Genomic DNA, 14365 nt, shown 5'->3' with positions numbered 1-14365 from the left:
AACTAAATGCCAAGAAATGCATAATAGTATCATTTAGGAAGTCGTCCATCCCTGGTAACTATCATATTGACAACACACCTGTTAGAGTTGACCCAGTTGTCAGGGACTTAGGAACACACATAGATAGTAATCTAGCCTTTCACCATCATGTGTCTACAGTGGTGAGGAAATCATTCAATGTTGCACATCTTATAAACAAAGGTATAACATCTAAGTCCAAGGAAGTCATTGTTCCACTGTATTCGGCATTCATCAGACCTATCATTGAGTACAATGCCCCCTTTGGTATGTACCTAACCAGGCATATCCAACAGTTGGAACGTCCACAGAGTTTCCTCACTAAAAGAATACATGGTGTAAGTAAAATGTCCTGTGCAGACCACCTCAAAGCCCTATTCCTGTAGTCTATCACCTACAGGCTTTTGAGGGGAGATCTATGCCTGGCATACAGGGCATTGTCAGAACCCACTCTGATGGGCCCCCTGCATATCCACAAAATAAACAGCACCAGAATTATCCATTCTAAAGATTTAAACCTTGCCTGTGATATAAATAGGACCTGCTGGAGAGAGAAGTATATATCCCAGAGACTACCCCGTCTATGGAACGGGCTCCCCATCCATGTGAAGCAGAGTTCCTCCCTAACCCAATTCAAGTGCAGCTTGGACAATTGGATAGTAAGCCGGAAATTCATCCCTGGTTTGGCACCCATGTCTCTAATGGATGCAGGTAGCCTATAAATGACTCATCTCCCAGGCTCATGCTTACACTTATCAAAGGTATCTGAACTTGTCAGAGATTTGGGATGTATGGCTAGGCTTAAAAAGGCCCTTGTGGTTGTTAGCCTAGTAAACATCTATGAACCTATAAACTTCTATGTTGTCCATTAGACTGTAAATTTGACTGTCTAACAGATCCCAAGTACTGGCACACTATCTGAATGTAAAATTGTAACTTCTGAGGTATCACAGGGCTCAGTGCTGCCGCTCTCCTGTTCGGCATTTGTTTTGCAGACATCCATACAAACATGCTAGAAGTGTGGCTGACCATGTTTGCTGATGATTGCAAGCTAGACATTATTATCCACTCATCCACCAATACTAAGCTACAGCAAGGGCTTGAAATGTGCATGTACCTGGTGTACCAAAAATGGACACACGTTAAATGCGAAACAAGTGCAGCATAGTAGCATTCAGAAAAAAAACCTGCTCCAACCTCATACATTGTAAATGTGTAAATTGCTCATCCTCAGACAAACACTGTTATAAGAGGCCTTGGCATTTAATCCTTCAGTTATCATGTTTCCATCATAGGAAGGACATATGGCTATTTGGTCTAGTTAATTTCCAAAGGAATAACCTCAACATCTGAGGAAGTCATCAGACCCATCATTGAATTCAGTGCCTCTTAAGTATGTCACTCAGTTGGAAAGGCCTCCGAAAAGGATTTCTAAGCAAGAAAATTAAAGGCCTTAAGTCCTTCAACTTGTCTGAAAGGTTAGCACAGCTCTCTTGTATTCATTGTTCTATGTCTCACTTTTTTTAACTGTGAAAGATCCAGCCTATTTGTCCTTGTATTTTTTTGCAAAATGAGTGACTTTGCAAACTTCCATAATATGTACCTGAACCAACATCAGTGAATAAACAAGACTCACTGATAGGAATGGCTCCTTACTCATCATATTCACAGTACATGGAGTAAGTTATCAGTACAGGTCAAATACAATACTTCCTTGGCTGCCTTTAAGGCTAGCCTTGATGGAGCCTTTTAAGTGTGCATGTGTGTATATATATATATATATATATATATATATATATATATATATATATATACACACACACATATATATGTATGCATTTTTTTATATTGTTTCTAATGTATTAAATAGAAGGGTGACTCTGGAAATGATCTGATGTTATTGGGGTTAAAGTAATGAATAATCCTGAGAATTTTTTTTTTAGTGACATGTAGTAAATTAATATTGTTTGGAGATAGAAGGGATTTGATAGGCATTACATGTGAAATAGTGGACTTTCTTTTTACTATGAGTTTGAATAACCTCATAGGTAATATATTTAATTTGCAGGAGTGTGGGCCACAGCATGGCAGAACCCCCCTCCTGCAAAATGAATGGACTGATATTTTACGTGCCACATTTCATGACTTTCTTTGCTTCATATTCATTTAGTTTTGCAGTGTACAATTTCTGGTTTAAAGCAGTACTTAATTGCTTTTTTAAATGTTGCTTTAAGTATAAAGTAATCCAAACATAAAATTAATTTAAAACATTTACTTTAAATTAGTTGCATATGAATTGAAGAGTTCTTATATCTGTATGTTCATAGGTGCAGTAGTTACTAGGCATGAAGTCAAGGAGACCATTGAGGACCTTATCCTTGTTTCCCAAATTACCCCTAAGCACTGCCTGGTTAAGTGACTTGGACAAGTCACACAGTTGGCAAATGAAAGCTAAGGAAATGAAACCCTCAACTACAGAAAAATGCATATTAACAGCCTATAGCCTCAATGCTGTACATTACTGCCAGAAATTATATTGCTGTTTAACTATATAAAAATCTAAACAGACTGTACTAGTTTTGCTGAATTATTCTATCTTAATGAAAATATTAGGAAGCACACGCTAGTTTGAAGTGAGTTGTTTTATCATTAAACTGTGATTTTACCACAGATTACTTTATTTGCATTTTTGTGAAGTTTTCGTCATTTTGACATGGGATATCTAAGTAAATGCTTTTTTATGTTGCTTTAATAGGTTTCTATTTGATTAAGTGCATATATATGACTTTTTGCACTATTTGGACAGGTGAACTTTACTTGGTAGTGTGAATGTGTGTTCTGTTCTTTACTACATTGTGCAGGTTGTAGAACAAAACATAGCACATTGTAAACGTTTTCTGCTATACTTTATGCAGTTTAGCCTACTTCCTGTGTAGGGACATGGTTTATATTTTTTATTATTGATGCCCTTAGTCAGCCCTTAGTAGTGTTAGTGTATTATTCTGGCTGGTGTTTTTTCACCTGACTTGATGGATCCCAATATGGCTGCCTCCCCATCAAACCAGGTGTGTTTCTAGCTGTTTGGTGCATCTACTTGTTCATCAACACACACCCTTACAGAGTGCTGTAGCCTGGCTCTTCACTCCTGGCTCAAAGGCTTCTTTGGCAGTTCAAAGAAAACTGCAGACTTGTCTCACACTTTGTGTAACTTTGGTAAAATAAGAAAGCCACAAGTGATGATGGAGCAGTATATCACACAAAATGAACTTTAATCCACTGGTTTAGTGTTTTCAGCCCAAGAATTAGGCCTTCATTTTGTGTGATATATTGCTCCATCATCACTTGTGGTTTTCTTTTTATTTTTATGCTTCTTTGGCAGTGCTATCCTGCAGGTCATCCAGCTGTAGCATTTCCTTTCATCTTTTTGTCTGCCTTCTTTTAGGAAGTCATTTTGCATGACCCACTGCAGGTAGAAATCTATTAATCAGGCTTCTTTGAGACATCCCTGTTTTATAAACTGACATATAAACAGTATGTGTACATGCACAGTCTCCCATTTTTGCCGTCTTTCATCTTTCTACCTTGTAGGAAAAAACTGAAGAAATTGAGAAGTACGTTTCCTTTTTATAGTACCACCCTACATTTTTGATGTGTTGCATGCTGACAAGAGGGCCATCTGGCAGTGTAATGGTCAGAGTATAAGCTCCCATTTTTTTTCATATAGAGGCTAAAGACGATAAAATGGTATGGTTAGTCATGTATGTATCTGTATGTCAAGTGGCCTTGATTTCATGAAGGGCATGTTTGTTTACTGTTTGGAGCATATTAACAATGTATTCCTCTGGACAGGACACAAAATGTCTTACAAGATCAATGAATTAAGATACAAGACAGCTCCTTAAAATGAATTAGAAAACTGTTATTGAGAAAGAGATACAAGAGCAAGAAACTTTGCAACAGTATAGGAAACAGTAGTTAATCCTAAAAGCATGACATTTTGTGTTTTGAGTAAAAAAAGACCTGTAAAAGGATTATAAAATCGGTAGCAGTAAATTCATATAAGCTATCACAGTAGGCTGGAAAAAGTTTATTTGCTTGTACAGTGGATATAAAAAGTGTACACACCCCTGTTAAAGTGCCAGGTTTTTGTGATATAAATAAATGAGACCACAGTAAATCATTTCAAAACTCTTCCCACCTTTAATGTGATCTATAACCTGTACAATTCAATTGAAAAACAAACAAATCTGTTAGGGGAATAAATATAAAAAAAAAAAAATGTACAATAAGCAAGTTGCATAAGTGTGCACATTCTTAAACTAATACTTTGTTGAGGCACCTTTTGATTTAATTATAACATTCAGTCTTCTTGGGTACACACCTGCCATCAACTAAAGAGGCTCTGATTAACCCTAAGTAAAGTTCAGCTGTCCTACTAGGATTTTCCTGAAATTTACTCAGTTGTCTGCTACAGCAAAAGCCATGGTTCGCAGAGAGCTTACAAAGCATCAGAAGGGATCTCATTGTTGAAAGGTATCAGTCAGGAGAAGGGTACAAAAATATTCCACAGCATTGGATATATTATCCCCCCAAAACTGATGAAAAGATAAGATAAAAACTGGTCAGGGAAGCTGCCAAGAGACCTACAGCAACACTGAAGGTGCTGCAGGAATTTCTGGCAAGTACTGGTTGTGTACTACATGTGACAACAATCTCCCGTATTCTCTATATGTCTGGGCTACGGGGTAGGGTTGCAAGATGGAAGCCTTTTCTTATGCAGAAAAACATCCAGACCAGGTTAAAATTTGCAAAACAATACATCATGTTTCCCAAAAGCATGTGGGAAAATGTGTTATGGTCTGATGAGACCAAGATTGAACTTTCTGGCCACAATTCCAAAAGGTACTTTTGGCACAAAAACAACACTTCGCATAACCAAAAGAACCCCATCCTCTCTGTGAAGCATGGTGGTGGCAGTATCATTCTTTGGGGTTGCTTTTCTTCAGCTGGAACTGGGGCTTTAGTCAAGGTGAAGGGAATTCTGAACAGTTCCAAATACCAGTCACTTTTGGCCCAAAACCTTCAGGCATCTGCAGGAAAGATGAAAAGGAATTTCACCTTTCAACATGACAATAACCCCAAGCATATGTTCAAATCAACAAAAGAATGGATTAACCAGAAGAAAATTAAAATTTTGGAATGGCCCAGCCGGAGCCCAGACCTGAATCCAATAGAACATCTATGGGGTGACCTGAAGAGGGCTGTGCACGAGAGATGCCCTCGCAATCTGACAGATTTGGAGTGCTTTTGCAAGGAAGAGTGGGCAAATATTACCAAGTCAAGATGTGCCATGCTGATAGACTCCAACCCAAGAAGACTGATTGTTGTAATTAAATCAAAAGGTGTTTCAACAGAGTATTAGTTAAAGGGTGTACACACTTATGCAACCAGCTTATTGTATGTTTTTTATTTTTTATATTTTTTTCCCCTAACAGATTTGTTTGTTTTTCAGTTGAATTGTACAGGTTACAAGTCACATTAAAGGTGAGAAAAGTTTTGAAATGATTTATTGTGGTGTCATTTTTTTATATCACAAAAACCTGGCATTCTAACAGGGGTGTGTACACTTCTATATCCACTGTATATGTTGAATAATAGTGACAGGTCTATGTTCGGCTATCAAAAAGGAAAAAAAACCCAAATGGTGAAATATTGAATAGAAGACAGCGAAACTGACAATTACCGAAGAATGACATCATAAAAAAAAGTCATTGAATGGCCATAGTTGGCTAACATCACAAATACAACCAAACAAGGTGGGGGGGGGCTGCCCCCGCTCCCCAGCTATATATACCAACTCCAAGATCGCACTACAGTGAGGAATAGGGCAAATTTAAAAGGTTTCCCTTCACTTATCATATGCATCACGTTACTTCCTTGTTGTTGGCCAACTATGGCCATTTGACAAATTTATTTTCGATCATGTCATTGTTTGGTAATTGTCGGTTTTGCTGTCTTCTGTTTGATATTTCACCATTCAGGTTTTTTATTTTTCGGTAGCTGAACATAGACCTAACAGCGACTGGTTAAGCTGTAAAAAGAGAAAATCATGGCAATAAATATATATAGAACTAAGATGCTTGCACAGAAATTTATGATAAACATTTGGCTTGCCATCAGATATAATCATACTTCCTATTATAAATCAAATAGTCAGTTTAACGTTAATTATGATACTGAATGGGTTCTTGGCTGGGTTTACCTTTAGTACTAGTCACTGTTTGGCAACATTTTGGAAGTTCCACTTTACAGGGTCATTTATGCATTCATATTTATGCACATTGTGACATAATATGCTAGTTACAAAGTGTGCTTGTCCTCGAAGTGCACTGGTACAAATTCAAACAATAAAATGTGTGAAGGGGGCAGTTTGTTTCTTGGAAAGAGCTACTACTTCATGACTTCATCTTTCCTGGTAACCAGAAATGAGCACAGGCGTTCTTGTTTTTTATTTTTATTATTTTTTTTTTTTTTGCTATGAGTTAGCATGGCTAGTCATCTCCTATTTGTCTTATAATGTAAATACTTGTAAATACATTATATAATAGGACAAACTTATGCTAAGGTATAATGAATGTACTGCAGTCCTGCTTTTAGAGAGATTGTACAATCTTGTCTCCTGAAACAGCTATGTAATTAAAAGTTCAACATGAAAAATGTGTTATATGCAGTAAATTGGCAATGCATCTCAGTGCTTCAGAGTGTCATTGTAACTGATGTCTAATAAGATCGTAATCTTTGGTATTGCTAATAAAGTTCTGTATTTGCATGCCTTAATACCACAACACTAAGTATCTGTGTAAACACTAAATTACAATCCAAGATGTATATTAGCATTGCCTTTATCGCCTCAGGAAGGAGTATGATGTCGTTAGATACCCTAAGTTCCAAGGATTCAAACCTGTCACTTGAACCACAAAGCCATTGGCTCTGAGAACAATTAAGGTAAAAAGTCCACCTCTTCTTCTGCTTTGACTCTGGAAGACCCTTCTGTACAGGTGCCCTCAACTTGTTGAGGACTGTCTCAGACTTGTGCAGAAGGAAAATGCTTTTCACCTACTTTATGTTCAGAGAGATGCCAACCATTCATGAATAGCTTTTCAAATGTGGGATAGTGAGATGGCCCTTTCTACAGCCTCAAGCATAAGCTGAAGCAATGTAACAAGGGCAGGCATATGGAGAACAGGACCTTCTAAAAGATAATCCTAGTGTATAACCATCCCACCTGTCTATGCAGTTACTGCATTTATCTGTAGCTAATGAGCCACACGTTTGCTGTGCCTCAGTGGAAGATGAAGGGCCAGAGGAAGTTACTCTTCATTCCCACCCCGGGGGGTATATATTGGTGATCTTATACCTCCCAGCCCAATGTTGATCATCCTGAGCCAGAGTTTGCCTTGACTGATTCCAGGCATCAGTCCTTTTTCAACTTATCATTAATACAAATGCTTGGTGCTAAGGACTCCCCCTTTTAGGCAGCTGCAGACCTCTTTGGGCCAGCAGGTCCCAAATGAAGAGGGTATGCTGGCTCATCCTGTGCCAGAGCAGATGTTTCAGCATTTGGTGGCTCTTTTTACCAGGTATGAAGTTTCACACTTGGGGAGTATGGTTTGAAACCTAATGGTAGAGCACTTCCAGTTTTTGGCTAAAGAGTAAAAGAAGAGAAGTTGGCTGGGAGGCAAGTTTGGCTGGTGAATCTGAAGAAGTTTCTGGTTCTCAGATCTAAGGTGTCTATTTGGGAGGTAAAAGGTGAAGATAGAACTAAGGGTGGGACAATCAGAAGGTTTAAAGATAAGTTTGTAAGCAGTAGTAAGTTGCAGATAGTTGAAGTACTTTGGTAGTTCTAGTGGTTTTAGGGAATGAAGAGCGGTACAGTGATGAGAGGAGTTTTTGGAATTTGTTGCAAATTTTGCAATTTTATTATAACATGTCTCGAGTTTGGCTTTTAGAGAGGTTTGAAGCTTGGCACATAGAGGGGTGGTATACATTAGAGAGGGGAGTAGGTAACCAAAAATAAGGCACTGGAAGGTTCACCAGAGTAAAATCCACTGTTTTATTGATTGCACACAATATTAAAAAAAAACGTAAAGCATACCAGAACGCATTAACTGTATCACCACGTTTTCGTCACAAAAACTTCTTCAGATGAGCATACTAACTTCTGAAACCCCTTTATATACAGAAACATCCCCAATTAATCAATTAACAAACTGTTATACTTTTAAAAATGCAGTGAAAAAAAACTATATATACAAAACAATGAAACACAAGTATAGAAGTGCATGGAAAATCATTTGTTGGTCGAGAGGGGAGTAGGTAAGTGGAGGCAAGGATTTGTTTGGTGGAGGGGCAAAGGAATTGTGTCTGTAGAGCATTCCAAGTTTCTGATGAGTTCTTTGGATGTTTTGTTGCAGGTAAATATCAAATTTTAGATGTTCATCTATGGATACTCCTAGGAGTTTTGTGTGGTTGACAATTTATATTTGCGCATTACTTTTGGGACAAGATATTGAACATAGCTTTGTCCAAAAAGGTTGATTTTTACGGGTGAAAAGCATGATCATTGATTTATTTGGCTTAAGGCCTAGGTGGTTATCAAACATCCAGAATACAATGGTGGAGAAGGCTGTTTGAGTTTTGAGTTGGAGTTCAGAGATAGCTGCACAGACAATGGTTGAGTCATTCATATATTGAATAAGGGCTCCATTGGTCATGGATGCATGGAAATTATTAATGAAAATATTACATAGGAGGGGACCAAGTATGGAGCCTTGAGGAACTCCAGTAGAGGTGTTAAGATAAGAAGAGATGAAGTTTTGCCATTTGATGGCCTGTTGCCTGTCTTTTAGATAGCTTGAGAACCAGTTGAGAGTGGTGAGGGAAAGCCCAAAGTTAGTGAGTTGTGATAGAAGCAAAGGGTGGGACATTGTATCAAATGCCTTTGATCTAAGAATATGGAGGATACTATTTTCTCGGCATCACAAGCTCTGTTAACAGTATCCAAAAAAGATATGAGGGCAGTTGTAGTGCTGTGGCCAGGTCTGAAACCATGTTTTATAGAAGACAGGAGGGTGGTTATGAAGTAGATTGGGCATCAGCTAAATGTGAATGCACTTTTCCAAGATCTTAGAGATGGGACAGGATAGTGATAGGAAACAAATTGGAGATATCTTTGTTTTTGTCACATTTGTGAAGTGGGAGAACGTAGGCTTTCTTCCATAATTTGGGCACACAAGATTTTTGAATGGGTAAATAATAATAGTTGAGGTAGAAATGTGGTTAATAGTGAAACTGGGGTAGAAGGGGTGTTGGGTTCAAGGGTGGATGAGGTATTTGTAGAGTTAGGGAAGGTGGAGGAGATTTTTGGTGCAGCAGTGTTACTTGTGCTTTGCCTGTTTTGAGGAAAGGTAGCAGTAATGCTGGCTATAGAGTTTATGAAGAATAAGTTGAAGAGAGAGGCTGTTTAATGAGGAGGTGTGTCTGGATGTGGACAAGGGTTGTTTTTTTGTGCCAGGGTTCAGGAGAGATGTGATGGAATTCCAGATGATCAATAATAGGAGACAACTTTTTCTTCACTTTTTCTCAGGTGATGCCTTGTTTGGAGCTGCCTTAGATTTATGAGAAACAGTTTAGGCTATATTGAAGCCTCTGTCTTCTTCCCTCAAAATAGTTTTTGAGGCTTCTAGGGAAGACACCTGAACAGACTGGGTTATTTTAAGCAGCCACTCATTAAAGATGCTATTCATATGTCATTAATACAGTCTGAATGTGAAGTTATATGCCGTCTGTAATCCACCCACCTTAGTGAGTAGAACAGTTTTTCAAGCATCCTTTTACTTGACCCGTTTATGTTCTCTCTTGTCCAGCACAGATCCCAGAAGCTGCAGTATTTTGCTACCCAGCCACCTGATGAAGAGTCTAAAGCTTTGGGCAGATTCATATCCGACTCTGTGTTGCAGAAGGATAAATCCCTGATTGTTCTGAGTACATTTGGGGTGCCGGTGCTATAGAAGAGCTGGGGAAGGGAGAAAGCTGAGGATTTTTGCCAGCGTGTTCATCCACATGGAAGAATTTGGTGTCTCACTAGCTGTTGGCTATGCTGTTCCAGGGGTAAGTGGTGGTCAGATCCAGTCAGCTAAGCCACAGCTGTGGGAGGGATGTGGTAGTGGCTATTGAAGCTGGGTATTTGGTAGCTCTCTGAGAATGTGTGGGAGCATGAACACACTTGCTTTGGGAGCAGTGTTGGCTCCCCACGGTGATGCACATGGTTATGTGACTACCAGGGATTGGGGTTAAAGATATAAAGAAATAAAATCTCCTCACGGCTGCTTTGTTGATGGCCGTGTTGTGGACTGCTTCTTCTTCTTTCAGATTTTCCCAGTTAGGGGTTGCCACAGCAGATCACCTGTCCGCTCATGATTGGCAGTGGAGTTTTATGGTGTTGAATTGCCAGCCGGCACCTAACCTTCCACAGAAGGCACTCACCCACATGCACTCACACCTACGGCCAATTTAGAGTGTCCAATCCACCTACAGCATGTCATTGGGATGTGGGAGGAAACCAGAGCACCCGGAGGAAACCCATGCGACCACAGGGAGGACATGCAGACTCCACACAGAAGGCATACCAGCCAAGGAATGTACCAGGGAACCTCTTGCTGTGAGGCGACAATGCTAACTGCTGCACCACCATGGCTGCCCGTGTTGTGGACTGATACCACCCAGTAAGGAACAAAAAGGCTGCAGTTCTTGTCCTAGAGGGAAAATAATGAACACTGGTACTTTTGCCTCAGTGGAAAGCAAATGGTTGGCCATAGTAGCGGCTGGGTCTGCAAGCTGGTTGGGGGGGGGGGGTAGATGTAGGAAAATCGTTGTGGGCAAAATGTGACAAGATAATGTACTTCTGTGCTATGCTATGTTGGGACTTATGGCTGTCAACTGATTATTCGCCTTTCCTAATTCCAGGTCCTCTTGGTTAGAAGGGCTGTGGAAAAGTTGGGGACCTCCTGGAGTCTGGATTCAAGGAAGACCACACAAACCACATGCTGTGTGGCTCAGAGGGATGAAGCCATGACTGCAAGTCAGTCTATCTCAGTTCAACTGGCAAAATGGATTCTGCAAGAGCTAGTAGGGATGGATAGGAGTGAGCAGCTTATAACATTGCACCAATCCTGAGGAAAAGGAAACAATGGTCCCAGTCAACCAAACTGTTCCTGTGTGAGACTCCACTTGCTTGACAGCAGTACCCTCAGGACTGAGGATGTGGTTTTGGCATTCATGCCAGTGATGGTAGCCAGCAGAGACATTTATGTTGGAACACACACACACACACACACACACACACACACACACACACACACACACACACACTGATGTTGGTGCTAATGTCAGCCACTAGAGGCTATGAGTAGTGATTTAATCACAAACCCACTTGATGGCTGCCTATATGATGAAAGCTTCAGCAGTGGTAAAATAAACTATTAAAAAAAGGAAAACCACACAAAGAATCCATGTTTGGCTTCTGTAGTGGATTATCAGGTACCCTACATGTAGATGCTTTTGGTAGGGCCCCAGGCTCACATGTCTTCTTGCACATGATGGTGAGGTTAAAATTATATCCTGGAGCAAGATTCTGGATGTGCATATGTTGAGGAAACTGCTGTAAGCCATTTTCTGTAGGACCTGGTTGATGACCTCTTGCAGGAAACAGACAATTGTCTCTGTAGAAGGCCAGTGTAGCCCCCATTTGGCATGTTCATTTTTTCTCTTCTAAGCGTAGCCAGTCCCAAAAGAAGAATAGGCCTATTTGCTGTCCAAATAAGACTCTAAAGTGACACACACTGTATTGTCTCCTTAGTGTCTGCTAAGAGGATGACCCCACCAGCAAGGCTACCACAGTCCTGACTGTAGTCTGAGACTACCTAAAGGGGCACATTTCTACAGATTCATCCCAGCCTGGTAAACCATCCCAAAGGATTCCTGAGGGGCTTCAGAGTATCACAGTAAAATAGGTCCCTGAAGGTCAAGAATGTGTATAAAAGTTCCATCACAAAAAAGTTATCGGGGTAAATAATCTTTTCTTCAAATAATGAAAGGCACTAGCTACTAATTTTTCAGAGACCACAGATGTCCAATTTGTAGATTTATGCAGGAATTGTCACTTGTAGTGCTCACTGTTGTGCTTAAATTTGGTGTTTAGACCAGCAGGTGCAGTCACTAAGAAATTATCTTTTTTCACCTTTTCTTTACCTCTGTAGTTTGTTGTAGTGTTATATTCTCGATGATCTTTGATTTTCTCAAAAATTCAAATAATTAGTTGTATTTCATCCATGTATACTGATTCATAGCTGCAGGAACTAAGCAAACTTTCAAACCCATGAGACTCAAAATGACAATTTTGTGTTAAAATCTTAATTCTTTTAGACTGCTGTATAGTGTATAGACAGCCGCATGCATATTCCTTCAGGATGGTCAGAAATTTCAGGAAAGTAGAAAATTCCATCATTACACTGTAGCCATCAGCTGTTTACTGTATAATGCATGAAACAGTTTTAGACCCCCTGAATGTTCAAAACTTGTTTTTGTGTATGGAAAAAGTCATTTTATTGTTGACAGTTATGCTTACTGCAGTATGTGGTTTCTTTGTTGAGAGGATGTGTGTATTATATATTAAATATTTTACAGTTATGAGTTTGACTTATTATTTAGATGGGTACCAGAACATGTGCAGCATATAGCTACTGATTTTCAATAACACTACCTCTTAAATTTAGACATTAGGCCAGCAACTTAATACTGAACTGAAATTTCATTACCAGGGCAGTAAATTTTCATTTGCAATAAATTTCCAGGGAATTGTTACAGGATATTCTGAACTGCAGTTTGTAGTTTCTTCTATGTCTCTCTGGGTTTTACTTGCTAAAGTGATGCGTACAGGGGAATCTGAGCATTACATAATTTAACAACTTGAGTGGAAGAGGTACATGACAATTAGTGCTGCCACCTAACATTGCTTGGTTGCCTGGTTCTGTACTTGACTGGAGTACCTTCTCTTTGGAGTCTTCATGTCCTCCCTGTGTGTGGATATGTTTTTGTCAGGTTCCTCGCAAATACATGTTGTAGGTAAATTGCTAGTCTCCAAAACTGCCCACAGATATGCAAGATTTGTGTCTGTGTATGTGCTCACACGTCTCTCTCTGTCTTTATGTGTCTGTCTCTGTCTCTCTTTCCCTCCCTCTGTCTCGTGATGGCTTGGTGCTCCATCCAAGACTACTTTCTTTGCCTTGCACCCACTTAGTGCCTGGAGTACCCTTACCTCCTGCAAGTCTGAACTGGATTAAACTGGTAATCCGAAAATGAATAATACCCATCCTAAATATTGGCTCCTTGTGAGATATGGGCAGCTGACTGCTGATCATGCTTTAAAAATCTATTGTATGGTTGCCATCTCTCCTGGCATAGAGGGATAAAAGGCTGACAAAACCCCGGGTGATCTGAGTTTGACTAGCAGCTTGGGCTCCTCTTTGAGTTGCGTTGGGGGAAGGAGAGGAATGACCATGCTTAAGCCTTCTCAACTGTCTTTGGGGAAGGGGCATGTGCTCATAAACACACACACACGCGCACACTCACTCACTCCACGGTAGAACCCTTACTAAGTATCACAGGCGGTTGCATGTCAACAGGTGATCTGAGCCAAGAGATTAGGTCATCCTGAGATGTATGCATTGCAGTTATCCATTACACGTTAACCCCTTGAAAGTGAATGAGGATAAGTGAGTGAGTGTTAGGGCTTAAAAATAGAAAAATAAAATAATGGTTGCATTGGTGATGGGTCTTCTTGGATGTTCTTATCCCAGTAACAAATGGGACAAAGGGGCACTAGTGGTCATCAGACAGCAGGACCAACAGCAAAGCAACAATAAATCGTTTCTATGGTTACACATTATGAAAATGTTTCATTTGTGCAATTTGACTATTGATGTAATACTATACTGTTTTATCTCTTTTTTTTTTTTTTCTCCAGAGTCTATGACCATCCTGAAAGTCAAAAGTCTGATAAGCCGTCTTCTAAAAACCTCTCATATGGACTTTAGGCTGTCATACACAAGTGTGAAGGTAAAAGAAAAGTAATTCTTTTCAATTCAGTAATTCACTGTGATGCTGGTTAAACAGCAAACTGATGAGATTCATGGTAATGCAGATGAACGGCTGTGCAAGTAGAATATGTGGAATAGTAGTTAAGGTGGAGGGCAAGATTCAGAGGAAGTGATGAGATTTGAGTGCTAGA

The 14365-nt window shown here is 39.7% G+C and overlaps 1 protein-coding gene across 3 annotated transcripts in view; it reads left to right on the top strand.

The window, feature by feature from the left end:
* The window catches only part of TBCE (tubulin folding cofactor E), a 1152174-nt gene that overhangs the window by 1116698 nt on the left and 21111 nt on the right, over positions 1 to 14365 (top strand). For all 3 annotated transcript variants that reach the window (XM_044075916.1, XM_044075896.1, XM_044075906.1), the window contains exon 16: positions 14102 to 14193. In XM_044075916.1, coding sequence (XP_043931851.1) covers positions 14102 to 14171 — 70 coding nt within the window. In that variant the 3' untranslated portion in view covers positions 14172 to 14193. The remainder of the gene's footprint in view (positions 1 to 14101; positions 14194 to 14365) is intronic.

This window comes from Protopterus annectens, chromosome 1.part1 (assembly GCF_019279795.1).
Source record: "Protopterus annectens isolate FY-2018-M chromosome 1.part1, PAN1.0, whole genome shotgun sequence".
NCBI lineage: Eukaryota > Metazoa > Chordata > Ceratodontiformes > Protopteridae > Protopterus > Protopterus annectens.
Note: the sequence above shows the minus strand (reverse complement) of the source record. Positions and strands in the feature narration are given on the sequence as shown.